At 39.2% G+C, this 27021-nt stretch overlaps 1 protein-coding gene across 11 annotated transcripts in view; it reads right to left on the minus strand.

Moving 5' to 3' along the window:
* PARD3 (par-3 family cell polarity regulator) overlaps positions 1 to 27021 on the minus strand; it is a 471104-nt gene that overhangs the window by 396698 nt on the left and 47385 nt on the right. For all 11 annotated transcript variants that reach the window (XM_075419691.1, XM_075419690.1, XM_075419689.1 and 8 more), the window contains exon 2: positions 18795 to 18896. In XM_075419691.1, the coding sequence (XP_075275806.1) occupies positions 18795 to 18896 (102 nt within the window). The remainder of the gene's footprint in view (positions 1 to 18794; positions 18897 to 27021) is intronic.

Genomic DNA, 27021 nt, shown 5'->3' on the forward strand with positions numbered 1-27021 from the left:
GATGATCAGCACAGAAATAATTAAATATGGCATCAATTCAAAACCCTGTGCACATTTTTTTCTGATCATTAGGAAGAGTCATAACCACGATTCTGTTCTGCACTTCTTGAGGTTCTTTCCAACTTTTGATCATAAATTCTATCCTGTGCTTCAGAAACCACTCACAGGAAGATTTTTGAAACCATCGTATTCCAACAAGAAGTTCTTGCTCTGCTTGAATATAAATCTGTAATATATTATTTTTGTTATTTTCTTAACTTTATTAATTATTTACTGACTACATCTAATTCATTTGAAAGGTAATTTTCATAAGATCGACAATGACACTAAGGATTTTGATTTTTCAGTTTTAAACTTATACCACATAAGAAATCTCACTATTTCTAATCATACTGAAACCGGAGTAATCAAGGCTTTGGGACAGAAAACTAAAACAACGTTGAGTTTTCCAAAAGAAATTATCCTAGAAGAAAAGCTGTCAGTCACGGAAGTTGATACTATCACAACAAATGACAAGAAGCTAGTTACAGCGGAAGCGTGAAATGTGACCATCACTCTCTCGCTACCTTCTATTTATTTTAAATAACAGATGAAAAGTCATCAATATTTACTGTATTTCAAATCAGTCAGATAATGCAATCAGCAGCCTAAAGTCAGATTAGGCAGCAGCTGGGTAGATAGATGTCATCTGTCAGGGGCTGTTCTTCTGAAAGCCGCTAATACTGTCAGTGAAAATTACAGTCCACAAATCCAAAGAACATACGTGCTTGAACTGAAACACATATGAAATCAGACAGCTCCAACTGGATTTTCCCCATGTGCTATTACATCCATGATCATCCCACACTTCAAGTGACAGAAATTGCTGAGAAAGCAAAACATTGCTTGCTTTCTATCTGAGAACTGCACTTTGAGTCAGGGGATCGATTATTAGATAATTACAATTAATTTTCCTTCCTTTTTGCCAAGAAACATTAAAATCAACCTGCTGTAAAGCAGAATGCTCACTCACTTTCACACAGAATAACAGGGGGCAAAACTTTTTTACTGTCACAAAAGTGACAAACTCATTATTTGGAAATGAGATAAAAATCATTTTCAATCAGTAAATTCCACAACTTTAAACCATTACTTTTTCTAATAGTATTACAATGAAAGCAACGACCATGCACTCAGAACTTCAGTAACTGTTCAAAATATATATCAAAATATTGGTTATATAGCACAAAATTACACAAGTTTTAAGCCACGCAAGTGTCATTGTTCCACAAAAACAGTGGCAGAGCACTTAAAAGCTACTTTCAAGTACTGCAGGGTACTAAACCACTAGTTCTCTGTTCCTGCTAGAGTGCTGGGAATACAAGCATTTTGAAATTGAGCGTTATCAGCAGGTGTGTCCAGAAATCATTCCTTTTTTTTCTTTTCTTTCCTACCTAGTTTGTATTTGGGGTTCCCTCCCCCCTTAATTGGAATGGCTAAACCTAGAAAGGCATTATTGCAGCTGACAACAGCGTCTTCTGAAATGCATCATTCTCATTCTGAGGACATAACCCTGCACAAATAGCAAGTAAGCAGCAAGAAAAATACATACAAAAGCCAGCAGAAGTCAGGCGGGGATTTTGTCAAAAAAAGCATGTTGCTGCCTTGCTCATCATGGAATGCCACCAAGAATTTCGGGTGAATAATCCGTGTGTGGCAGTGCTGGCTGGGTGCCAGCTGGTGCTGAGCCGGGCTGCAGGAAAGGATGGCAGCTCCCTCCTGGGCAGCGCTCCGAAGGCGTCGGGAGCGTGCCCTGGCGCGAAGGCAGCTGCCTGCAGACCGACTGCGGCAGCGTGAGTGCAGCTGCACCAGCACAGCGGAAGCTGGACCATGGGATGTACAAGGAGATGCCAAGAGAGCTGGGCTTGTTTGGTTTTCAGAGGCTAAAAGAGAAGCTTCTTGTTGTCTTCTATGGCCTAACGGGAGGGCAGCAAGAAAACAGAGCTGGGAACTTCTGGGTGGTGACCAGTAGTGGAAGAAGCAGCAACACTGACACTAGTTGCAGCACCAGGAATTCAGATTCAGCTTTGGAAACTTTATTTCACCCTGGCAGCAAACACTGAAACAGGTGCCTGGAGGGGCTGTGCAGTCTCCATCCCTGGAGATGCTCAGACACAGCCTGCGCAAGCCCTGTTCGGAGCAGGGGGTTCGACCAGGTGACTCCCGAGGTCCCTGCCAGCCTCAATCATCCTGCAAGTTCTGTGACTCTGCTTCGTTTCTCACTCTCCTTGGTGCGTGCCTACCTTTCATCAGCAGACCACAAGCATCAACCAAGGCAGAGCAGGCATTTCCAGCTGCGAAAAGTTTGGTGAATACACACAGAACCTATCAGCTCAGCACGCTACATCGGGCCAAACTTAACTCAGTCTTCCATGGGTCACCACCAGCCCTTTGTGGGCACCAGGCAGACTGAGGACCTACCTTCCTCCGCACCTCCTTCCCACTCCGCACTGGGTGCTGCTGTGTACTGCCAAATCGGACACCTGATCGGCCATTTCGCTCCCTCGGCAGGCAGGGTTGGACCCCAAAGGCCATTCCCACCCAGCTCTGCTGAGGGAAACTCATGCTCTGCCACGATATCCATGACTCTGGCGACAGTGAAGCTACTCCCAGCTCCTCGCAGCAGAGACCTTTGTCTCTACCCCTTCTCTCGTCCTTTTTTTCTGGCAGTGTTAGATTGCAGGCTGGTCAGCAGGCTGACCCTGCTTGGCACAACCAACAACTCCTAGTGCCAGCGCCACGGGGAGGTGGGAAGCACGGCCATGGCCGGGGGAGCACAAGGCCACCCTCCTTCGCAGCGCCACTGCCTTAGATCAGCTAAAATCTATCACAAAGCCACACCTTTAGGAATCCAAGTGTGGTTAATCAAGTTAACTCTTACATGAGCTATAATAACAATTACTCAGGCAGAATTAAAAATAATAGCTCAATTTAGATCAGATGAACTTGTAAAATTGTCAAAATAAAGCCTAATATTTTGCTTGCATTAAAGAAATTACCAATTAAATTTGAAAAGCTCCTGGCAACATGCTGTTATTTCAACACCACAACAAAATATTTCCTGAGATGGTACGACCATACCTGATGCCATATTAATGGCCAAGACCAGGCGCCATGGGAAGGAAGCCTCTGGGAGAGGGCGAATTCTCTCTCAGCATGCTGGAAATCGGCACGGAGGAGGGCATTAACCAACGCTGTGGCAGCGAACGCCACCAAGGCACAATGATATACACTGCTGGAGGAAGCACTCTCATACACAGATCTACCACCATCTCCACAAACACACCTCGGTAAGAAAAGCAAAGCAGAACTTGACACTCATGGTGGCCGAGCTTCTCACTACCACGCCACTCTGCGCTGATGTTACTCTGCGTTTAACTTGAGGTGGGCCTACCTCCCTGGCTACAACCCACCTTGCCCTGCTATGATCACAGTTTTAATAATACCTAACCACCATGGCACACAGCTGGCCATGCTCCAGAGTGAATGAGTTTTGATAGGCCAGGTTTCTTCTAATAATCCAGCTGCCAGAGGAACCTCCACACTCTTATCTCCCAGGGCTCTGTTACACACATCACATGCGTCTTCTCTTTACATGCTTGTCTGGTTTCATTTTAAAAGAAACAGTATCAGATTTTCACAACAAACCCTGAGGGCTTGCACTTAAAGCCGACTTCCTTCTCCCAAGAGAGGACATTCAAGATCCCGGAAAGACTTCAGAACAAGCTTTTACGAAAGATAGGAAGAAAATCAATAGAAGAAAAGAATCACAGATCATGGTTTCCATAAATTATGTCCGAAAATGAATTATTTGAGATTCCTCTCATCCCTAATTTTCCTTTACTGCTTAGGTATCTTAATAGATTACAAATAACTTGCTTTGCTGGCATTGGCGCTATGGGTTTTGCCCACCAGACCTGTCCCACACCAGTAGCACTGCCCATGGCCCATCTATTACGTCTGTTCCCTACCGCAGCATTTAACGTGACAAACCACTGCTCTCTTTGAGCAGCCCCCCTCCCTCACATCCCCAACCTTCCCACTGCCGTTTTTCCACACAGTGTCTCCTTCTAGTAAGGAAGCAGAAAGTGTAATTCATAGGACCCTGCCTGCTCTCAGACGCTCAAAACAAGGGTTCTGGAGTACTCCTATTAACTGAGTCATATTTAAACACAGGGATTTGGAGGTTTTCTAACAACATCCTCTTTGTATGTATTGTTCCACGTCTGGGATAGCCAACGGTGCATCCCACACGGTTCCAGAAATATAGAGTTTAAAAGAAAAGAAAAAAAAAAAGTTACTCAGCTCAATTCTATAGCACTGCATGGAAAAAAATAGGAAAATATGGGAACAAACCACGAATTTTCAGTCTATGCAAGCTCTTTATATTCTTGCATGAGCCTGAAACCCTGCCAACTTCCAAAACCTTGTATCCAAAACACAAGTAGTTTTCAGGAAAACAGTTTCAGATCTTAATTAATCCACTGAGGTCCCAGCCCATGTCATGGTAATCAGTCCGCTGGCGATGACAGAGAGAAATAGGACTTGAGAGGCTCCCACCAAACAGCTAAAAATAGCACTGCATCTCTTTTTTATGTTCCCTTGCACATCAGGATCTTGATCTCTAATTTTCTTAAAACTTATTTATAGGTTTTACTTCATGTAACTGAATTTGTTCTTCATTCAAAACATAAAAAGAGGCAACTTCTAAAACTATCAAACACTTCATAGATTATGTTGCATAATACCCGTAACACTTGAAAAGTTACAGCTTATATATTTCTGTAATCTGGTTTTCCATCCAGTTCTACTAATATGTCAATATCAGCAGCCAGTGAAAGCAATTACCACCAGATTTTCCACCGCAGAACAGAGAGGTCTAGGGAAATCAACAGAATAAAAAAAGTGATCTGTAGTAATATATGATTTGGTAGGAAGATTATTTTGGAATAGGTTAATTTTTACACTAGATAGGATATTTTAAACTGCTGGGTTTGAACGCTTTATGATTTTCAATTTCTAATAAATTAGCTAAGCTAATGAAAAAAAACAGAAAAGCAACAGAAGTGCAGTAATTTGCCTCAAACACAGCCATACCATTGCAATTCAGAAACTGTGACAAATGCCTTTTCAAAATGTTCTCAGATTCTCATTAATATTTTACCAGTGATTTTATGACAAAAAAGATCAAAATGGAAAATTTACCACAAAAAGAAAAAAAAAAAAAATCAAACTCTGAAGTAAAGGGAGATCAGTGGTACAAAGGCCAAGCAAGAAGAAAAGGATTTTGTAGAGTATTATTATTTTAACAGACTTTGATTGGTATCAGTCTACCAAAACGTTTAGAAAACTGATTTTGGCTTGTCTGCCTGTATAAGCAGAGGCAGAGTCCTGTTCCTCCAGGGAACTACCCAAGTAAAACCGCATATATTGTGAGCAGCAAAGTCTGCTATTGTCTCCTAAAACAGCAAAGACCAAAGCACAGTTTTAAACATTCTCAGATGTCAAACATCCATTAGAAAAATGTTAAAAAAAAAAAAAGGAAAGAAAAAAGGAGAAAGAGATTCAAGCAGCAAAAGAGGAATTTGTAAGCAATATTTCCCCTGCTGCAGTAACTGAACTACTGCTCACTCGATAACTCAGGCCTGGAACAAACCCACATAATCCCAGAAGTTACGCTGGATGGAGCAGAGTCAGGTCTGGCTGGTTGAAAACTGATCAGATTCTGATAACTTCAAAGCCATAATTTTCTTCAGTATTTCAAAAGTTCAACAGTAACAAAAGCAGTCACATTTTGTGTTCCACAGCATTTCCAGCGCACGTAGCGGTAGCTGCCGTCGCGGGGGGCGGGGGGGAGGTAAGGACAGTTTTGTCTCACCTAATTATAATGATCCAAAGACTGCAACAAGACCAAGCTTGCAGCAGAAACTAACTTTTTTTTTTTTTTTTTTTACAGTTAACTAGAGCATTTAGACGGGAAACAAATCCAAACAACAAAAAAAAAATTCTTGAGGCAGAAAAGCCCTTCTTCAGATCTATCCAACATACAAGTTGATCAAAACAGGGCTTTGTTCAGAGGGCTTCGTTTCAGCTGTTTCACCCACTAACATATTGTAACCAAGCCAAAGTAGTAAAAGTTTCTTAAAACTACTCCTAGAATTCTGCATGTGTGAGTTCTGCAATTCAGACACACATCCATGTGAATAATGATTTCAGCAAAACACTTTTCCTGGAAGCGTTACCATAAAAGGTTAAGTTGAAGCAGATGATTTTTTTTTTTCCAATAAAAAATAGAATTTAGAGGATTCAATAATTAAATCAACTAGAATACATATTCGCAACTTGTTCAAGCATCAGCTTGAAGTCAGTAATTGAACATATTTTTCATTAACCACTAGAGGTCACACAGTAACCATGGCAGCTATCCAAAAGAGGAAAGGCCTCAAAAGAACCTTGAGACTGGGAAAACTGAAATACAGGGGTACTCCCTGATTTGCATCTACAAATGAAATCATTAAATTAATTGGAGTAGTCTTTTCATTTTCCAGAAAGATCAAATGAACATGAATGGTCACAGATGTCTCATAGTATTTTACATCTTTGTAAAATTTAGATTTGTGATTTTTACTTCTCAAATTACATCTCGTAATAGAGGGGGAAAAACAGTCAGAGCTTGGTGCCCTTTTCAAGGTGCTCCTGATTTCTTGAAATATTTTGTCATTTACAACTTCTGGAACTTTGATTCAAAGAAAGGAGCTTTGGCTATGCCTGTAAGTAACACAAAAGAAACACACTAAAGCTGGAATATCCTAGTATTCTACTAGTCAATATTTTGCTATTTAAATAGACATTTTAAGATTGCAAGAACAACAGAAATAGTAATAAAAACAAATATGAACCCACACAAATCAAATTCATTGCGGTTTTAAGATAATGCCAAAGTTTATGCTGAACACAGTAACTTAAATTCTCTTAAATCTGAACGGATATAGTGCCCTCAAAATTCAGGAGCAGATGTGGTGGTCAGGGCCTGAAAATTACTTGCACATGAGAAATTCACTTACACTGCTAACAAAAATCTAGTTTATTTTAAAGCATTTGTGGAAGCATTATTTGCAAAGGCTTAAGCTACTTTTATGTTCTACACAGCTAATTAAAAATTCCCTGGAAAGTTCCTTTAAACCCTTCAAAAAGGCACCCTGTGCACACAAATGCAGAGCAAGAGATGGCTGATAGTGATCCTGCGCTCCTTTCATATGAGATTAAATTGGAGATGAGTATACAAAGGTATTTCATGAACTGACTCACTTGTTTTTATTCCATTTACTACAGCACACACTACATTTTCTCTTTGGAGAGATTTCATTTAATTAGATCCCAGCTATAAAAGATAAAGACCCATATATGAAAGTCTTTTACTATGGCAGTGCAACACTGCCAAGGCATTAAGTTGCCCTCTAACCCTACGAACTGGTCCCACCAGAACAGGTGCTGCTGCTGACTTGCATTACCTGTTCTAGTAGAAGTCAAATATTTTACTCCCTAAAGCTCTCAGTCTGGTACATTTCAACATAAAAAAAAAAATAACAACAACAACAACGACAACAATAATAATGATGGAGTGAAACAGTTGTAATCTGAATAATAATTTCAAAAGTTTCATTACCCATCATGTTTTTCAGCCCAACAAACAACACACTACCAAAAACTTGCAGGGCATGTATTACACTATAGGATCAACTCCTTGAGACAAAACAGAAATCATATATCATGCCTTAGAAGCACAGAAGATGCAGACTTTTCTTGCAATAAAATTAACACCACAAGTTTAGCTAGCTCTTAAGAAATATTATAGCAAAAAAATCCAGCTGTACCTGTACACAAGCTTGTCTGTATACACATACGTACTCACACACAGATCGCAGACCAGCAGATACTGTTTTCCACTTCGTATTAACACAGCAGGTTTTACAATCGTTTTAAGAATTTAGGAAGTAAGTATCTTTTTTCAAGAAATAGCCAAATACAAACCTGTTTTTTCTGTGCCTGCCTTTTCTGAGAACCCGGTGTAGCTGACTTGAAGCTAAGAGACTTGGACTGTCTCCTGACTTTCACTGAATCTCTCCGGCGATCATATGAAAAAGACGACGACTTCTTTGTAATTTTCCTCTTAGGTGTGTCTGCCATTTCATCCACCAAAGTATGGTTACCTTCAAGCAAAAAATGTCCCAAGAAAATAAAAACTCAGTACCACCAAGCTTACAGCGAACCGTCTTCAATCCTATAAGCAGTGGAGCAACCTACAAGGAACAGAATCCATCTAAGAACAATTTCAGTTCTTCCAACAGGTTGTACAAATGAAAAAAGCCGATGGTCCTGCAATGCTGTATGTCACCAAAGAGCAGGCAGAACTCCTTCTTGCTGTATAAACTCAAACAGGCTTCAGCTGTGATGCTAATCTGAAAAACATAGTGACTATCCTGCTGAGCACGCTGAAGGTGAGCGGAAGGTAGCTGCCTGCACCCCAACAGGGTGTGGAAGTACACCAACAGGGTGTGGGGATGAAGCAGAAGACTTTGGGTTCAAAGCATCTTCTTAACTCCTTCCTTTCTGGGCTACTGCTAGGAAGGTATCTGAAAAGTCAGACTGGTGAAAGCTCCCCAGAAAAAGACAGCATTATTTTCTTCTCTTTGTATTCAAGGCACTTGCTGAAAGGAACCTTTAGCAGGTGGTAGCTGCCCCATTCACTAGTGGACCTGTTTCAACCTCATTCAAATATTCACTTTTCTCTCTTTGTCAGTAAGACTATTCACACTACAACCTTTTGAGGTACTTTATCTACTAGCCCTCTGGAAAATAAAGTCCAATCCTATGTATGCCTCTTCCTGGGAAATAAATACAAAGTTACAGCACTCTCTTAAGACCTGTTGGTATCAACGGATAAGAGGGTAACGCTAATGAATTCTCATCCTAGTGACAGTGTGGGAATCTTATCAGACAGCTGAGATTGCAGCTTTTGTACCAGGACTGTGTTTAGGTAGGAATGCTTCCCTTGCATAACGTATTAGCCAAGGAACACTACAGGGTGTAGAGCTCCAAGACTTGCTGCTATTGATTGCCATTAAGCAAAACACCTCCAAAGCACAAAGCTGTGCATACGGGAACGCGCCTGCAAACCTAACGCTGTCAGATTTAAATCTGGGTTAAAAGACATGGAGGAAAACTATCTTTTGACAAACTTATGCCTTTGTCCAGGGTCTTTTCCAGAAACTTTTCCTTAATTTATTCATGATGCTACTTCGCATACAAAACAACTGTGAATAATTTATACTTGCAGGATTATCCATTACTATAATTAAGCTTTAATATGGGTCAGTCCTCTAGCGTATGAGTCTCACTGCCTCTGTTAGGAAATATCTGTGAAGTTGGAACAGCATTTCTTTTAAGACCTGCTGATATCAAGGAGTAAGAGGGTAGTGTTAATGAATTCCCATAACCAACCTTTTCTACAATTTTTTCCTTTGTGTAGGATGAATCATATACCTCTAGGATAAAGTGATATTGCTAAAATTAATGAAAAGCTATCAGAATATCATGCATTTATTAGCCATAATGGCCTAATTCTAGATTCATTGAAGATTTCTGCAGAGATTTACACCGTGAAGAACTAGAAAGCACTGCTTCATATTATCTACAACTACATCTAAGCAATGAATCTGTAATTATTACAGGACATAGAAAAAAATCCATTATTAAATATTTTTAGTACTAAGTATCTCTTCATTGCGATGGGTTTAATACTGTAGCTGTCATCATCCACAGCCACATACTGACCTTCCGTGTTACTAACATTAGACACTGTGAGACCTTCATCATTTCAACACTCTGTGGTTTTCACCAAAGTTCAGATTAAAGAGACTTTCTCACAAATTGAGACCCTACTTAAATTACCAGTTCCCATGATTTACAAGCATCACCTTTCTGAGGAGTAAAAATAATCATATAGTTCAGCATTATGCAGTCTTTTAAACCACGACATCTCAAGAAAAAGGATGTCCTACAAAACTTCTTGAAGCATCTGCAGCATTTGATAAAAATCACAGGTATTCTGATATATCACAAAAATTAAGTTGAAGGGAAGTTTGAAAGCCTTTTGCAGATAGCTACTCTTACAACATTCTCTAATCATGCTTATTTTCACAAAAATAAATATAATCAATTAGCACTGACAAAGGCTCAAATAAACTTTAAAAATCCATTAAAATGCATCTGACCTTGTATCAAATACCAGGTACAAACCTGATCATTTCAAGTCAATAAAAAACACATTAGACCTAAAACAAGTGCAACAAATGTAACAAGAATGGTCAGAGATACTGAAAGTATTTCTAAATGAGAGAAAGCAAATTATGAACGAAACAGAAATAGATCCTTAAAATCTCTGAACATGCAGAAAAAGATCTAGATTGTATTTATTCACAGATCCCCTAAATACATGAATGTGCAGCACTCAAAAAAATCAAATCTGAAAGCAAAAGGTAGCGTTGCTTTGCTAATGAAAGCTTCAGTTTCATTTCATGCCCCCAGATCTTGCACAGAAAAAGACAAAGAACAATTCCTCAATGTTACCTCTGATTTTACAGTCATCTACAGTTTGCTTCTTCCACCCTCTTTTCAAGGCCGAGAGCCCTGGTCCATTTAGACCCTGCTGGTGGAGAAGCTATTAATCTATACCTGGAATCAGTGTTGGCATTTGCTCTGTGCTTTTGCTATTTCCACAAAATCTCTTTTGGTTGCTTGTTTTGTGGCTGGAGGAAGCAGAGGGCTCACCACCAGCATGTACAGCAGCAAGATCCCATCACCCATTCCCTTCCCTACCCCTTGCTTTGCTTCAGGGACCACTCTGGCAGCTCCATGGCCACCAGCAGCCTTGTTACAATGAAAGGGAAGGTTTCAGCATGCTCATGTTCCCACCCTCCCTCTTCTTACTTCTTCCTTCACACCTCAACCACTCCCAGCTGTGCAGTCCTCTCCCTTTCCTCCTCAGCTTGCCAGATCTTTCAGTAAACTGATGATGCTCATGAAACAGCAGAAAACCATTCAGTTTTTTTTGCAAGGAGGAGTCTTCTGCTGGTGTAGTGACTAAATCTGCTAAGAGACAGGGTCCAAAGAGTGCTGGAGCCTGCAGGAGGTAAGCAGAAGGATAGGGATCACAACATGGGGGAGATGCAGACACGAAGGCAAGCTGCCAGAAGCCTGCTTAGGTCTTGTCACACCTCACAGAGCTGTACCTTGTAGTGTAAGTTTCCAGAGGTCTATTACAAAATCATTTGCCCAAATCTAATAGCTAGCTGAGAACCCATTATTTTGTCCATTCAGTTAAAGGAGTCTCTCTCTGAAAACACATCACATTTGCCAAAATCATATTTCACCCACCACATTATTATCTACTCCCTCTGTATCACAGCATGCTTCCGCAACCTTTCATAACCAGCGCTTACCACCAGCATTCGGTTTCACACACAGTAATGAATTTGTCACTCCAGCATTCAAACGCCCCTTCCCTTTTTTCAGAACAACTGCAAATATATTGAACATGCTTTATTTTCCAATCAGTTACATATCCGTAAGACCCTTCCTCTCACCCCATGGCAAGTCTGTAGGGCTTCTGACAGTACTAACCCAGTCACTGGTGCTCTCGTCTGTCTTTCTGCTGAGAACACGGGCAGGTTTGCGAGGCACAACTGTCTTCACAACACTGTCGTTGTCCTCCCCAGTATATCATATTCACGCATGGGTCTGCTATTCCTCAGAGAACAGTTTTTACCAAATTATTTAATTTTCAAATCTCCATGGAAGCTAATTTACAAATTATAATGTCATCTCAGTTTCACTCCTCTCCTACCTGGGAATTCTTAGTACGTTGATACAACTATGCCATAATTCAGGAAAGGAATTGGGATATTGCAGTTTATCCCAAAAACAAACAACAAGTCATGAACAGAAATCCTATCTTCACAGAGCCAGAAAAAGTAAATGATGATGAGATTAATAATCTGGAGAAAAGCACTGAAAGAGATGAAAAACTAAGAGCTACAGATTGGAGACAACATTTAGTTACATCTAATATCTCTTACTGATTGGAAAATGCATGTTTCAATATTAATGCCTAGTATTTCCTCACTTCCATGGTTTTTAGTCTCATCCATAAATATTGTGAAGTTCAAACTTAGTTTATCAGAAATACTACAAGCATTTTAATTCCATTCGTTGACAGAATATAATATTTATATTTGGAGTGTATTATTTCCAAATATATCTTCATTAAATAGCAGCTGGGAGTAAAGATTACTTAAAAACTTTTCCACTACTTTAAATCCATCAGCAAGACAGACCTAAAAAAATCACACAGCCATCCCAGTAACAATGAGTCAACAGTGTCAATGCAAGAAAACCCCGTTAAAATAGACATTCTGTTTTTACCAATTTTTCAGAATTTTGGTTAATATCAAATCGTCAACCTCTAGAAACGTAATTAAAATAAAAACCACTGCATAATACTAGATGACTTCAAGAGGTCACTGTTAAACTGAAGTTTTTGAGTTTTTTAAGAGAAAATAATTATGGAATTGTTATATGAAGGGTTTCTTTCCAGTATCAATACTTTCCCAAGCTCCATGGCTCAAGTAGTTATTTTAAGCTGTTACAAGAAAAGAATGCCTTATGCTCAAAATGTGTTTTGCCAAGTCACTTATGAGTAACAACAAATTGTTTCAAGGTCATCCTGTTTTCCTGGGATACAGGGAAGGCAGCCACAGCACAAGAAGAGAGAAGCTGCGCACTGTGGCAGAGACAATCATGGCAGTAGTTACAATTAAATCTGATTGAAAAGTTTTGATGAAAAAGGAATAAGGGCATACCAATCATGGCATTGTAAATACTAAAAATTATAATTTGAAAATTTTTTTGGCATTTTTAGGTTTTGCTGTCAGATTTGCTGCACTGGAGTAGATGCTCTTTCATTCAGTCTAAGGTTTTATTCTGTTAACTGCAGAAACAAACTTTAGAAGTACAACAAAAAGTTGTTGTTCTCTGTTCATGGTTTATGGTTTATTTCTTAAGTTGCCAAGTCAAAGAGAATACAATTGTAAATTCAGCTGTAAGTTTGCCAAAATGAGGCAGAGAAACCCCCAAATTTAGAACAACTCCACTTTTGAGTATTTTGATTATGTTCTGATGGAAATCTAAAGATAAAACAAGTTTATCTGTGCAGCTTTCTTCAAGTTCAAAAGCTCTTCAACATTTCTGAGAGAAAGAATAGACACAGGGCTACCAAAATCTCATTCTTTCTACCAGTACTGGGGGATTGCATTTTTTACTACAGAACTGGGGGATTGCATTTTTTACTACAGAACTGGGGGCCTGCAAACTGTCCCTAAAAATGAGAGTGACAGAACAAAAAATCAATAGGAGTGAGGTATTATAACCACAGCTCTCCAGTCCTAAGCTGTCCTTCAACCTTAACATCATAATGCGTTTGCTCGAAATAGACTTATTTTTATGCTGGTTTCAAGTTAACATTTGTTACAAACAAAATACAGTCATCCTTTCCAAAGCCACATTTTGCGTATCATCGCATGCCTCTCTAACTCAACAGTGCTTTCCAAGAGGAAGTAAACAAAACAACAGTATTATTTACAATTGACCATATGTTTAACACAAAACCCAAAGTTCATTTCCTTTCCCCTATGCTGGGAAAAGCTCCTAATATGCCTTCATATTCTGAGAAGAAGCTGCTCAAAGACTCTCCCATCACGCTAGAAGCAAATAGGCATTAAATTCATAACACTATTAACAGAGTCTCTGTAGGTCTCTAAAAATGGATGCAAATGAAGTACAATCGATCTCACTGAATTTCAGCAGCAATTTGGTTACTTAACACAGTTAACTCTAAATCATGAATGTTTACAAACTCCATTTCAGCACAGACCTGTAAAATGAATCTCCATTCCATTCTCACCAACAGTATTTCACTGAAAAAGCAACTTCTTGTGTATCTTTCTAGGAGATTCAAAGCATGTCCAACCAGCAGTAAGCACCAACATCACCTTGATCTTACAGTGACCTGGGCCGGATACTAACACCACGCACACAAACACTGTGGTAAGCATGAAACTTCACTCCACACAATACCAAACCATGCTCCTCCAGTTTTTACCTCTGCATTCAGTAGGCATAAGCATGAATTACGCAGGGCAAAGAGCTGACTGAATATGTGAAAATGGTAAGTCAAGCAAAGAAAGCCCATTTCTTAGTTTAGAGAACAAAATACAGGCTGTGACTCTAAGCATACACCAAAATACAGCAGTTATTTTTGAGAACTAGAGTACTGAATTTACTAGGATACTGATGAAGGAAATTGTAAGATGCCAATCCTTTTACATTTACAGGTTGCTAATTCCCAAGCTACCAAAAATCTAACACATTTGGGCAAAAGACCTAAAAGAGGGTAGATTTAGATTAGATATATGGAAGAAACTCTTTACTCTGAGGGTGACAAGGCACTGGCACAGGTTGCCCAGAGAAGCTGTGGCTGCCCCCTCCCCGAAAGTGTTCAAGGCCAGGTTGGACAGGGCTTGGAGCAGCCTGCTCTAGTGGAAGGGGTCCCTGCCCATGGCAGGGGGGTTGGAAACAGATGATCTATAAGTTCCCTTCCAACTCAAACTGTTCTACAATTCCATTATGAAATGAATTTATGAATAATCGCTATTAGGTACATACCCTGTATTGTTTCAAACTAGCTCTATCTGCTCAGCTGCTCACCAAAACCAGTGACTGTTGGTGGCAGATCCTTGTTGTTCTCTTGGGAAGGAAAGCTTCTAATTTTTCAGAAATGTAGCTACACAAAACATGGACATTGTGATCACCAAAGCTTTTCATCGAGCCACAGCCTGAGCATTACTATGCAAGGAAAAAAATACATATAATTGCACCTGAAATAATTTTTTAAAATAGTGCAAAATACAAGTGACCATTTCAGTGATAATCAACTGGAAGCAAGTTATATTCACACAAGCACTTTTAAAGCAGGAGATTACACAGCAACTTCCTGAATATTTTTTTCCATGGATAACCAAGGAACTAGGAGAACCCTGAGTGAGTACTTTCCTATGACACCCAAAGTATGAGGATCACTGAAGTGTCTGTGTGCCTCAGCCTGCCAGGAGAAACATGGTTAAGGATGGTTGGGGCTGAGTGGGTTTTTTTTTTCAGTTCATTGGGGTTTTTTTCACTGTTGAGAAGTCTGCCTACTAAGAACTGAACTGAGGTCATTGAGTATGTTATCATCAAGCTGGAAACTTGTCAAGTTGACATATGTTTTTTGAGAGCATTCACATGAAGGGCTACTTTTATAAGTAACAGAAATCCAAACAAAACAGTTCATTAACCTATCTTTAAAATATTGTTCTAATCATTAAATGCACAAGAAATCTGTATTTTTAAAATAATGAAAATAGGTTATGCAGTTGACTAAAAGCAAGTTAAAGACAGTTATTTCTCCTTTATTTCTGGAAAAGAGATATTACTTATTCATCTGCCTAAGCTTGTCAATGAGTTTCCTCAAACAGTACCAAACATAATCAGGACTGGAATGGTTGCTGCTAGTTGAAAATGGATTCTTGTTTCTTACAGCTAAATATTTTTCAAAAAACAAGAAAAAACAAGACAACCCATTTGTATTCATGTATACAGAGAGATAGACAGATAAATACAAAAAACCACTGATATGTTCCCATTGAAAATTATCCTTCCATAATAAAACCTGGACAAAATTTGCACTTCAATCAATCAACAAAAATTTTTCAAAGAAAAAGATCATCCAAATGAGCATTTATTAATCTTTTGTTTAATATTGTTACTACCATTAACTGCATTAACCAAGCTTTCATCAGTAACTTCATGTGTAGTGATATTGTGTAATGTGGGTGTCAGTTGCATGCCAGCTAAGTTAGAATGCATTATGTACTTCCTCAATGAACTATCTTAAAGGGCTTAAAAAAGCTGTTTCAGAAAGGAACAAACAGCTCAGCAAAATCAATTTTTCTGGGTAGTTTGTTTGATGATTTTCTCCTTCTTTTTAAGGGGGAATAAGATTGAACATCAGAAATTACTCCAGAGAGCAACTAAACCTTAATCACCCATTCTGTTTTATTAAGTGACAAGAGAATACCAAAATATAGGGATAGAAGAAGCTAAATAAAGTCACCCTACCATGCTGCATTTTAATGTGAAGGACACCATCACAAAGATACTTCACTTATTCCACTCAGAATAGCTGCTGTCTCTAAGGGTCTTTGTATTTGTTATAGAATAGCACATTTTCTCCATGGAGACAGTGGAATAGGAGTAACTATGTTCTTTACATTACTTAAGAGTTTTATTTTACTAATATAGTTGACTAAACAAAGCAATAAAATCAACAAGAGGATAAGCTGGTCCTTAGCTGCTTCACATTCTGTATTGTGTTTATATGATACTGTACAAACAATTATGGCAAAAAAAGCAACATAGAAAAGACAAAAATTACATTTATCACTGTGGGACTGATCCTTACATCTAAGGAACCATGATGAGTAAACTGATTTTCAAAAGTACAGAAGATAGGTAGCGAACAGCACAACTAACTTGTCTTCAAGAACGTACAGAACTTACTTGTGAAAATGAACACAAAGCTATTAAGTGTTCAGTTTTGCAATATCCTAGGTATTTTTGTCCCAATTAAAAAAAAATTTATTTATAGGCTAATGTTTAATTTTGAGCATAATTAATCCTACAGACCTCAGTAATAATTAACTGTTTAGACATCTTTTTAAATGCTTTTTAACAAGATATGCTTAAGTGTACACATATAAAATATCACTAACTGGAGATATATTCAGAACCTTGCATTAATGAGACCTATATCGGGTTCTGCTAACACAGAACTAGTTGAAGCCCTTGCTATGGCAGAAGTGTCAAATGCAAAGCTAACAATCCAAAACGAAAGGGAACCAGGAAGGTCAGCTGTAAAATACAGGACTGGAAACTGAAAAACAATGACTAATGACTGAAATACTTGAAAAGAATCAAACATAAAGGTCAAGTGAGAATGATTAATTCAAGGATATAAAGCAGCAGAGCACAGTATATGTTTATATTGCACCTTCCTAATCAATGCCACAAGGTCCTTTAAAAAAAGGAAATTTAACCGATAAGGGCTATCAGTAGAGACAGGCCAGATTCACAGAATCAGAGGATACGAGCTTGGCAAACACATAAATAAATATTACTAATTACTAGGTATCTTGTCCATCTATACACAAAAACAATATTGTAATAATGACTTTGCTTGTTTCAGTTGCAGTCAGAGTTTTTCATCTATTAGTCATGCACATAAAAACACCCACAGAGTTTCACTGTGAGGAATCATCCTACTTGAAGGCGGCAAGGCAAGGTAACAGCCAAAGAATGAGGTCTTGAAGTCACCAGAATTCAAACTTCTCTTTCTGAAGGGAGGAGCACGTGAGGAGCTAAGAAGTGCGTGATTCAAATAAGTTACAATATCTATATATATACACACACACATATATAGTGACAACTTGCACCAGCCTCCTTGAGGACTGTAAGTAAAAGCTAAACTAATCATGCAGCTGAGCACTTCAATATGAGATAACTAACTAGAGGTTTTAATTAGCTTTTCATGAAATCTTAGCTGGGCACTATTTTTACAGAAGAAATTCCTGAAAACTCAGCACTGTTACTCTATCCAGCTTGAGTAATCTCCACATTTCAGACGGCGAGGAGTCTCCATGTCCCAAGACTCCTCACATCATTTTCTTTATAAAGTCCCAGTTGAAATAACCATGTCAATTAAATTTTGTCACAAGAAATAACTGCAAGCAAAGTATTTATTACTGAAAAATTAGCCTAAGAGTCACCATTTGGCCTGTTTTCAAGGAGCCTTCAGAATACCTGTTGCTTCCAACAAAGGCAATTAAGGATCCTGTCTGTGAAGGGAGCAGGGTCCTGAAACACATATCCAGACCAAAGTCTGTATCAGGCTCAGACATTCCCAAGAGCTTCAGCAAACACACATGGCTTTGCAGAGAAAAGTGGTGTATTTACATATGACTTTACAGTTTGCCAGTGTTTCTTACCTTACCGTTTTCGAACATGTAATTCAAAGACGCAAGTATCTACCACCTCAAACAAACAGCCAATAACCAAAAACCTCTTAGCCGACTGCAATCTAAATCTCTACTTAAAGCAGAGAGTAAAAGGACTCAAGACCCAGCAGTGTATAATTATTTTCTCAAGTTCTGTGTAACCAGCAATTCCTCCCAAAAAGATTTCTGAAAAACAATCCATCAACCCTACACAGTTTAAAAACAGCATGTATTTTTCACGTATTCAAGTGGTAACATGAAGCTAAAATCTTAACTTAGAGATTCTTTTTTTTACATTATTTTTCAAATGTATGAGGTTTTTATTCTTGCAGCCTCCTTTTCTTACTTCTTTTTTCAATAAAAGATTTCCTGTACTTTTTGAAAAACAAAACAGGAATAGACGTCTCGCAACTGCCAAGCCAACTAGATAAAAAAATCTCCAAAACCTTTGTATTGACTCCCACTTTTGGACACATGCAGGAAAACCAAAACGCCGATATGCTGACGCACAGTGCACACTGAGCCACTTTCGTAGCTATGTGTACTTACACGGTCTTTGTCATCGGCTACATCACAAAGAATGTCATCGAGATCTAAGATCCCACCATCCCCGTGCTCCAGTCGATGTACTTGTATCCAGTAGTTTGGATCCTGCATAAAAGGAGAAGAAAATAATATCAGATACCATGTATCAACAGGAAAAGGTTATTCCACCATATAGTTAACATTGCAGCCCTACAAATGCTCAACATTAAGACATCCATTTAGGTCATCATCCTGTAAATAAATGTAAATTGAGTTGTAAAGCCAAAGTTCTTTTTTTAAATCGCCCTGCATTAGATACATATTCTTCCCACTTTTATCAGCTCCGCGCGAGTCACAGTCCTGTCGCTGACACGTAGGGGAACAGCATTCCCAGTGTTACTGAATATACACACGATATAAAAGGAAAATACATTGTCCTCAAATAAAGCATCTCACAGGCACAGAACATTACAGGACAGCTGCAGAGTGGGGTGGTTTCTTTACAGGACTGCTATAAAGGGTACAAACCAATATTTAAATGATATCAAAGGGCTTTCTACCTGTGCTTTGGTGGAGTTGGCAAATGGGATATCTAAATCTTATAGAAAGAAGATTTTCCACATTTTAAATAAAAGTTACATACACACACACACACACAGATTGACACATATATGTGTGTATATATGCATATACATATGCATGTATATATGCATATACATTTGCATGTATATATGCATATACTTATGTGTGTGTGGCTTTGTGTGTATACATGTGTCTACCAGTAACTGGGAAGACTGGCTTTATAGTTTTCATTATTACTTTTGATACAAAAGGAACTGTAACTGATAGAATAAGGTTGCATCCACAAAGTGTTGTCTATGTGTTGCTACAGGACCCGAGTGCTGTTTAGTACTGAAAGTGCTATTCTTAAAAGGTTTGTTTTCTAACAGGGGAAAGTTGTACAATAAACACACAACCTGAACATGATACATAATCTTTTCTTGCTTCTCAAATATTCCCCCACAGCAGTGCCAACGCCCCGGGCTGTTGTTCAGTGTCTAGCAGTAAGGGAGCTTCTTTGCTTTTCACCGAGTGGGCACGACTGCAGAAAGTGACTAATTTGAGGACCTTTGAACTTGCACCATCTTGCAAACTGCCTGACTTCCTAAAAATAGCGCTTAGCACCCAAGTCTTTCCAGGTATCAGTATCTAGAAATTAAAAAAAAAAAAAAAAAAAAAAGAGCTCCCCTCAAAAACAAACCAAACCCAAACCACCCAAACAAATGCAAAAACAAACCCCAAAAAAACCCCACCAATAAAAAAATCCTCCACCCTTAAAGAATCTGAAAATAATTTGATTTCTCAAAGGATGGAACAGGACAAGAAATGGGACCATCAGAATTCCTCTAAATCCATACGTGTTTTTAAATCTTGAGAGGATATGCTGCATGAAATCTTGGACAGCATGGTGCATGAAACAACATCAAGGAATATTCATTTTTGGTTTAATATGCTAGAACTCTGTTTATTTGCATGTGATATATATGCATAGGTCAAAGATTTTGGAGAAATCTGATAACCATGAAACTTACTTCATTGTTTGTATAAGTACATCCACCTTAAATACTGCTGTAAATCATCATCACCAGACAATCAGATTTCAGAATTACATTTTACAGTCATTAGGCTAGTCATTTAAGAAATTAAATTACACATTTTTTCCTCCCATTTCTCTAAGTATTAAAAATCATTACCTTACATTTCTTCTAAGCAAGTATTTATTACGTAAGCAACTGATTTTTCTAGTATATGGCTCTGCTTCAAACTGCATTTACTGTTGTAGCACATTATAGGAGATAATTCAGCATCCATTTTTTTCAAAGTCAAAATTCAGGAATAATTAAAAATAGTACCACGTTATTCACATCGTCATGCATACAGAGGTGAGCACATAGCTACATAATACAGAAATCTACTCTGTAAAAAGGTACATAATGCAAATACTAGGATAAACTTCTTGTTAAGTTTGAATACTCGACTAACACTTATAGACAGGGCTGGAAAAAGCCTCCTGTGTAAACCAGAAATCCTTCAAAGTTCCTTAACAAACAAGTTCTAAAGAGAAGTCTGCTGAAGAGGTGCCCTTCTAGACTCTGTTCTCAAACCAAAAGGAAAGAGGGTCCTTCCTCATCCTCCAGCCCATTACAATAAAATCTCCTTAGTCTCTCGTGTCTACATCAGAGACTGAAATACAGTTGGGAAGACATGGGCTTTGAAGACACAACCTAACTGACGAGCTAGGAAGCATCTTGCACTCCTAAAGGATTTGATTCAGGTTTCCTCTGTTAATTACTCCATCTCATAGCCAAGTCAGAATTGAACCATAGCCAGGCTTCACTGCAAAATCACAAATGGAATAACTAGTTTGGGCTTTAACAGAATCTGATCCCTCCTACGTGACACACTTCACCAGTTTTGTTTGCATCAGTCAATCTTCTTGCTGTAGAACGGAAACATTAAAAACAAATAATGGCAATACTAGCTCAGTGACTTGATTACATCCAGCAACACAAACGGCCCCCAAACTGAAATGATAACTCCTGTATCCTTGTTTTTTTCCTGCCCACCACTAGTATTTCCCATCTCCAAGGCAAACGCAAGAAAACACACATGATTACAGAATCAATCATAGGAACGCCCACTTCTAAAGCACTATTGTGCTATTTCAGTATGTACAATCTACATTAAAATAGCTTTGATATATAAGCTGCATCGTTTTTGCTAATTAGGTCCTTTAGAAGTTTCTCAACATTGCATAAGAAGTTTTAGATAGACTCCGTTTTTCCTGCATCACCTACTTGTTGTGCCATAGCCTGAACTGTCCTGTCAGACAAGGTCCTGATACAAAACAGTTTGTTAGCAAGACCAGACAAGAAATACATAAAACTAGTTTGGCAAGAATTTACTCTGGCAGGATTTGGTAAGTAAATATGAAATAACAATGAAACTTTTCATTAAAGCCCTCTCCAAACTTCACAGAGCAGACCTTCTCTTGAGGCTCTTTTACTCTATTAAAGGTTTCACACAAATCAAAGATTTGGTGGGGGAGGCTTGGAAGGGCAGAGAGGTCTAGCTGGGAGGGGCGTATTCACATTCTGTAGAGATTAGTTACACCATACTAAAAAAAAAACAAAACAAAACAAACAAACAAAAAACACACACACACCCCCCACACTGAAGCTAGTGATTATACTGGGTTAAGAAAATCCACAGCTACTTATGGTTCCAAATTTTAACAACTAATTCTATGTTATTCTAAACAACACAGAAACAGCCAAACTGCATAAATGTTCAGTTAAATTCCTATTCTGTGTTCTATCTACAATGAACATAGGTTGTATACGAATCAGCTCGTATGCACTGTTTGCTAAATACAAAAGAAACTGGACAAGACTTGACACTGATTTGAATTTAAGTACTACTGCATCGACATTACAAAGGTATCTGTACTCACAGCTTGGTCAAGCTGTATTTCTCCACTGCAGCCAGTGAACAGACACTCGTAATTCCCTCTGCAACAGCAGTAACACAGGCTTCAAGCACTTTCTGAAGCAGTCAGAAATACTGTTTTGGCTTAGACCAGTTACTGAGTCATAAAGTGGAAATCAACAATTACTAGAGTTTACTGGAGTTTACACAACTTCATCTGTGGGGTAAACCGGTCCAGTCGCTCCTTGAGGACCCCCAGAACACCTCCGGGGTCACCCTCGCCCAGTGACAGCGCAGGGCGCTCAAGAGAGAGCTCAGAGACGAGGGACTGGCTCCAACCCTGACCCACGGGGAGACGGTCTGCTCAGGGCACGTGCAATGGCGTGCTTACACGAGTGAAAAGGAAAATGTGCAAGAACAGTGCAAAATATATCGAGACTGCAAAAGTCAGTTTCTGTAAAGATGAAAAAAAACACTGAACAAAATTGTTCTGGTTTAAGGAAACATCCTGGTCTCGGATGCCTTGCTGTTGTTTCAAAATTTGAGTTTGTATATTACAATTAGATTTTCACATTTTGTCAACAAAACAAAGCCACATTTATATTCCCTCACTGTTATGATTGCGTAAAAGGGCACTGCACTCTCCCAATCTGCAATGCATTTAGAGATATAAAAACACGCTTTGATAGAAAACTCATTAGCTAACACTGCTCCGCCAATGTGTAAATTAGCAATGTGCAATTATTTTATAAAAGCTGTATAGATGCCTTTGTCACTAGTTTATGCAGAAGAACTAGCAAGTTCACTTCATTGAATACAAAGATAGAAGTAATGCTAAACCTGATTTATAATATCTTCATTTAAATATTGCATCACTCAGCTCAAGTCTAAGCAAGTCTGATCTCCTGTTTCCTGTGTACACCCATTTAACTATTCTACTTGACTATGATTATGAAGGTACTTATAATTTAAACTCATGAGCACTACATTTTCTGCTCCAAAGTCCTCTATAATGGAAGATAAATATTTGCTAAGTGAACACCAGCACTGAGAGTGGAAGCAAGAGCACATTACAAAGGCAGTAAGAACGCAGCCATTCATCTTCTGTTTATTCCATACAACATGACTTCTAAAAAGCACAAACAAAAAACTGAGAAAGCCCTTAGTTTAAGTAATATCATTCAATATTCTGTAGCTAACAGTTTTATGTTCCCACCTAATGGAAACAAGGACCATATGTGGAAAACAATATATAGAATAAGGAATGGAAACTGCAATGTGTTCTTATTAAATGGCACAGGAAGATTTCTCATCCTTTACTTCCAAATATATATCTTGGGTTTTGTAAATGTACCCTTTCCAAAAACGTAGAGAGTGTTTAACATAAAAAGTTACAATAGATAAAATTATTCTTTGAAATATTTTGTCTATGTTGCACAAGAAGAGAGCACCACCACCGTCTTAGTCAGAAGCAGCTCTCTATTTAAGACAAAGTGGAAAATCAGGCTCCTAAAAAGCCCGCCTTGCAATGCTTAGGGTTTACAAATCATGCCCACTGCTGTGATTTACTCTCACCTGCCCAGCAGGAGGATGTCCCAAAGCACCAAAAAGACTATTTTATCTGTGTGGCTACGATTAGGTAGCTGGGGGTGGGATGGAGGGGGGATTCCTTGTGCTTGGCTTGAAGCCTGCCCTCAGAGCCCTGCTGGGGGGACAGCAGGCGCTCCCCCGAGGGGTGTCCGCACTTCTTACCTTTCACCGTAACAACACAGGTTTCCCAACTGCAACTTTCACCTGGGTGCAGACCAACTGTAGTTGCCACTACAACTTGTTACACATCTTGAAATCAAGTACACCAGATTTTTTTTTCCCCACCCCACGCCTCCATATTTTCTCATATGTTCAGGCCAAAATAGGAATATTTCTTACCACGGAGCAGTAGCTGCAGAAACGGATTGCCTTTGCCAAGCTGAGCTCACTGAGGCTCTCTGTGCCTATCAGAGATCATCTTTCTAAAACTGAAATTATTTAAATTTAGATCTCACTTACAGTTTTTTGCTTTGTTTTTCAGTACATAGACCCTTAAATGATTTCTAAAGAACACTGTCAACCAGCCAGCCATGCACAGGCGTCTCAGTGTAACTCTCAAAGGACGAGTGAAAGCACAGGAGCAGATCCAAGTGCATCAATATAACTTCTCATATATAAATGCAGAGATAAAGGGAAAGTAAGTATGTATTTTTAGTTTCTGCTTAAAACCATCTGAAATTTAAGATTACACGCCTGTGTCTGTCTTCACTGTTTTGAGTATTTTGAGAACACATAAAAGCCTTTATGGCACAGATCAAAACCACCTAAATCATCAGGCTGGGGTGTGTACCAGACTTGTCTGTTCAGCAGCATATGGCACTTGGGCATGTCAACACAAGCTGAAAGGAAAATAATGGTTAATAAAAAACTAATATATCTGAAAATTTGCCAGTGAATTCATTCATTTCCCTGTCTAGCTCCGTGCTGCAGGAAGAACCGTCAAAACAAACAGTCAGGTGCAAAAGGAAAGCCACAAACGCTCGCAATGTCAGCTGGATTCCAGTTACATTCCACAGCCCAGCAAGAACAAGTCCCTGGGTTTGAATCACATCTCCTTCCCATTGCCCGTCTTCTTGAATTCCAGGCATGAAAACCTGCAGTGTAAAACATGGTAGGAGCAAGGTGGGGGGAGAAACAAATACCACTGCACGCTCTTGCGCACGTTGATACTGCACCACGGACAGTTGGCAGCAGTGATGCTATGTAAGTGCATTCACCTTCTCCGCAAGGGCGCAAGCCAGGAAAATACCTAACATTAATGACAGCAGCCCAGTAGACCTCAGAAAGCAACTGATACCTATAACCACTCTTAAGTTACCAGGTGATGAGCTGAAGGGACAGCTACCTTTTCCATTTCTGATCGCACTCCATCTGAAATCACACCCCTCATACCAATTATGGGGCATGTTGACTCCACCTTGCCTCGTGCTCCATGAAGTCAAGAAAAACAGGCCTACAGAGGACTACAGAAAATAACTGAATGCTGTACACTAGAAAATAAGCCTCGTGCCTTTCATCTTTTTATTAACCTGTAAAACTGCTTTTTGGACTGGCAATGCATCATACTAAAATTAATTTCTTGGTATTTTGTATTACCAAGAAATAGAGATACACACCCAGGAAGGTTATAAATCATGCCTTTAGAACAGGGTTTGGTCACGGATTCAATTCTTTCCAACATACAAATGTATACACAACGTTTTCAACCGAGAGGCACATACTGATCCCCGATATGAACCAGTCATGAAAAAAGAGAAAGATATGCAAGTCTGATCACTGAAGTCTTACTCCATTTTTACGTTCATCAATATTTTCCCAGTCTTGCTAAACCAGACTTAACTTACCAGAAATCTATCCAAGAAAAAATCTGAACATCTGGCCAGTATCACTCTTCCTGAGACACTGAAATTTTGGAAAGAGTGTTTCCGAAGTGGAAAGCAATGTTAGCTTTTGCATGCATCCTGCATGTCCACTTTCAACAATATCAGTGATTTGCTTAAAAAAAATTACCACATTACACTATTTGTTTCAGTCCTCACAGAATCACAGAATAGTAGGGGTTGGAAGGGACCTCTGTGGGTCATCTAGTCCAACCCCCCTGCCGAAGCAGGGTCCTCAGCACAGAAGTCTGATAGCCAAAAATGCATGAGCCAATTATTAGCCCATTTTAGCAATTAAATGTCTCCTAAAACCCACTAAATTGAAATAATATGGCAAATAAACCATTGGAACACTATTACATATTGAGGTGTGCTGCATTACTACTGATGTACTTCCCCTCTTTTCCTACCCTACAATGTTCTAGACAAAATACTATCTTAGGATATGTAAGTTCTTCCTATTAACGAGTTGCCTCCATGCATCATGGCAGTCTGGATTTTTTTTTTTAAACTCATCCACTTTACCTAGAAGAAATCTGTAATAATCCACACTAAATCATACCACTAATTAATTTAAATCAACTTCTCTATATGCTGCGTATTTCCAATACCTATTAAATAGCACATCATCTCTATATGCACCCATAACCGAACATCATGGAGTAATTCAGGCTGGAAGGACCTCAGGACGTCCTAGAACTGGACACTGACGCATGCTGAGCAGAGCAGGATGACCCCTTCCTCGGATGCTGCCTGCTGCCAGGGTGCAGGGCTGGCTCCTGCCCACTCGCTGCCCCCAGCGCCACGGCAGCCCCCAGCCTATGTCACTGCACGGGGCTCCTCCTTCCCCGGCACAGGACGGGCATGGGTCCCGCGTGCATTTCACACAGCTCCTGGTGGCCTATTCCAAAAATGCTGCACTGAAAACACTGCAACTGTCAAAACTGATGACTCGGGTGACTTTTCTTCCCAGCACACCGCCCGCCAGCCACCAGGAGGTGCCACCACCAAAAGGCAGCGCCAGGCCTCCGAGCACCCTGCAAACGCCCGGACTCCGCTACTGGCGTCAAGTCTGGCACCCACAAAACAGGAAAAGTTATTTTGTGCTGCCACTAGAATGCATGTGGCAACCAACTTGGAGAATTAATAAAAATGGAAGATAAAGCTTTGTATTAGGCTGTGAAAGACTAACACATTTTTACCATGACTGCTGTTTGTTTATGCTGTGTACATTTAAGTTCTGTGTGCTGGGGGGGGGGGGGGGGGGCAAATATCTGAGAAAAATATATTGA

This window comes from Opisthocomus hoazin, chromosome 4 (assembly GCF_030867145.1).
Source record: "Opisthocomus hoazin isolate bOpiHoa1 chromosome 4, bOpiHoa1.hap1, whole genome shotgun sequence".
NCBI lineage: Eukaryota > Metazoa > Chordata > Aves > Opisthocomiformes > Opisthocomidae > Opisthocomus > Opisthocomus hoazin.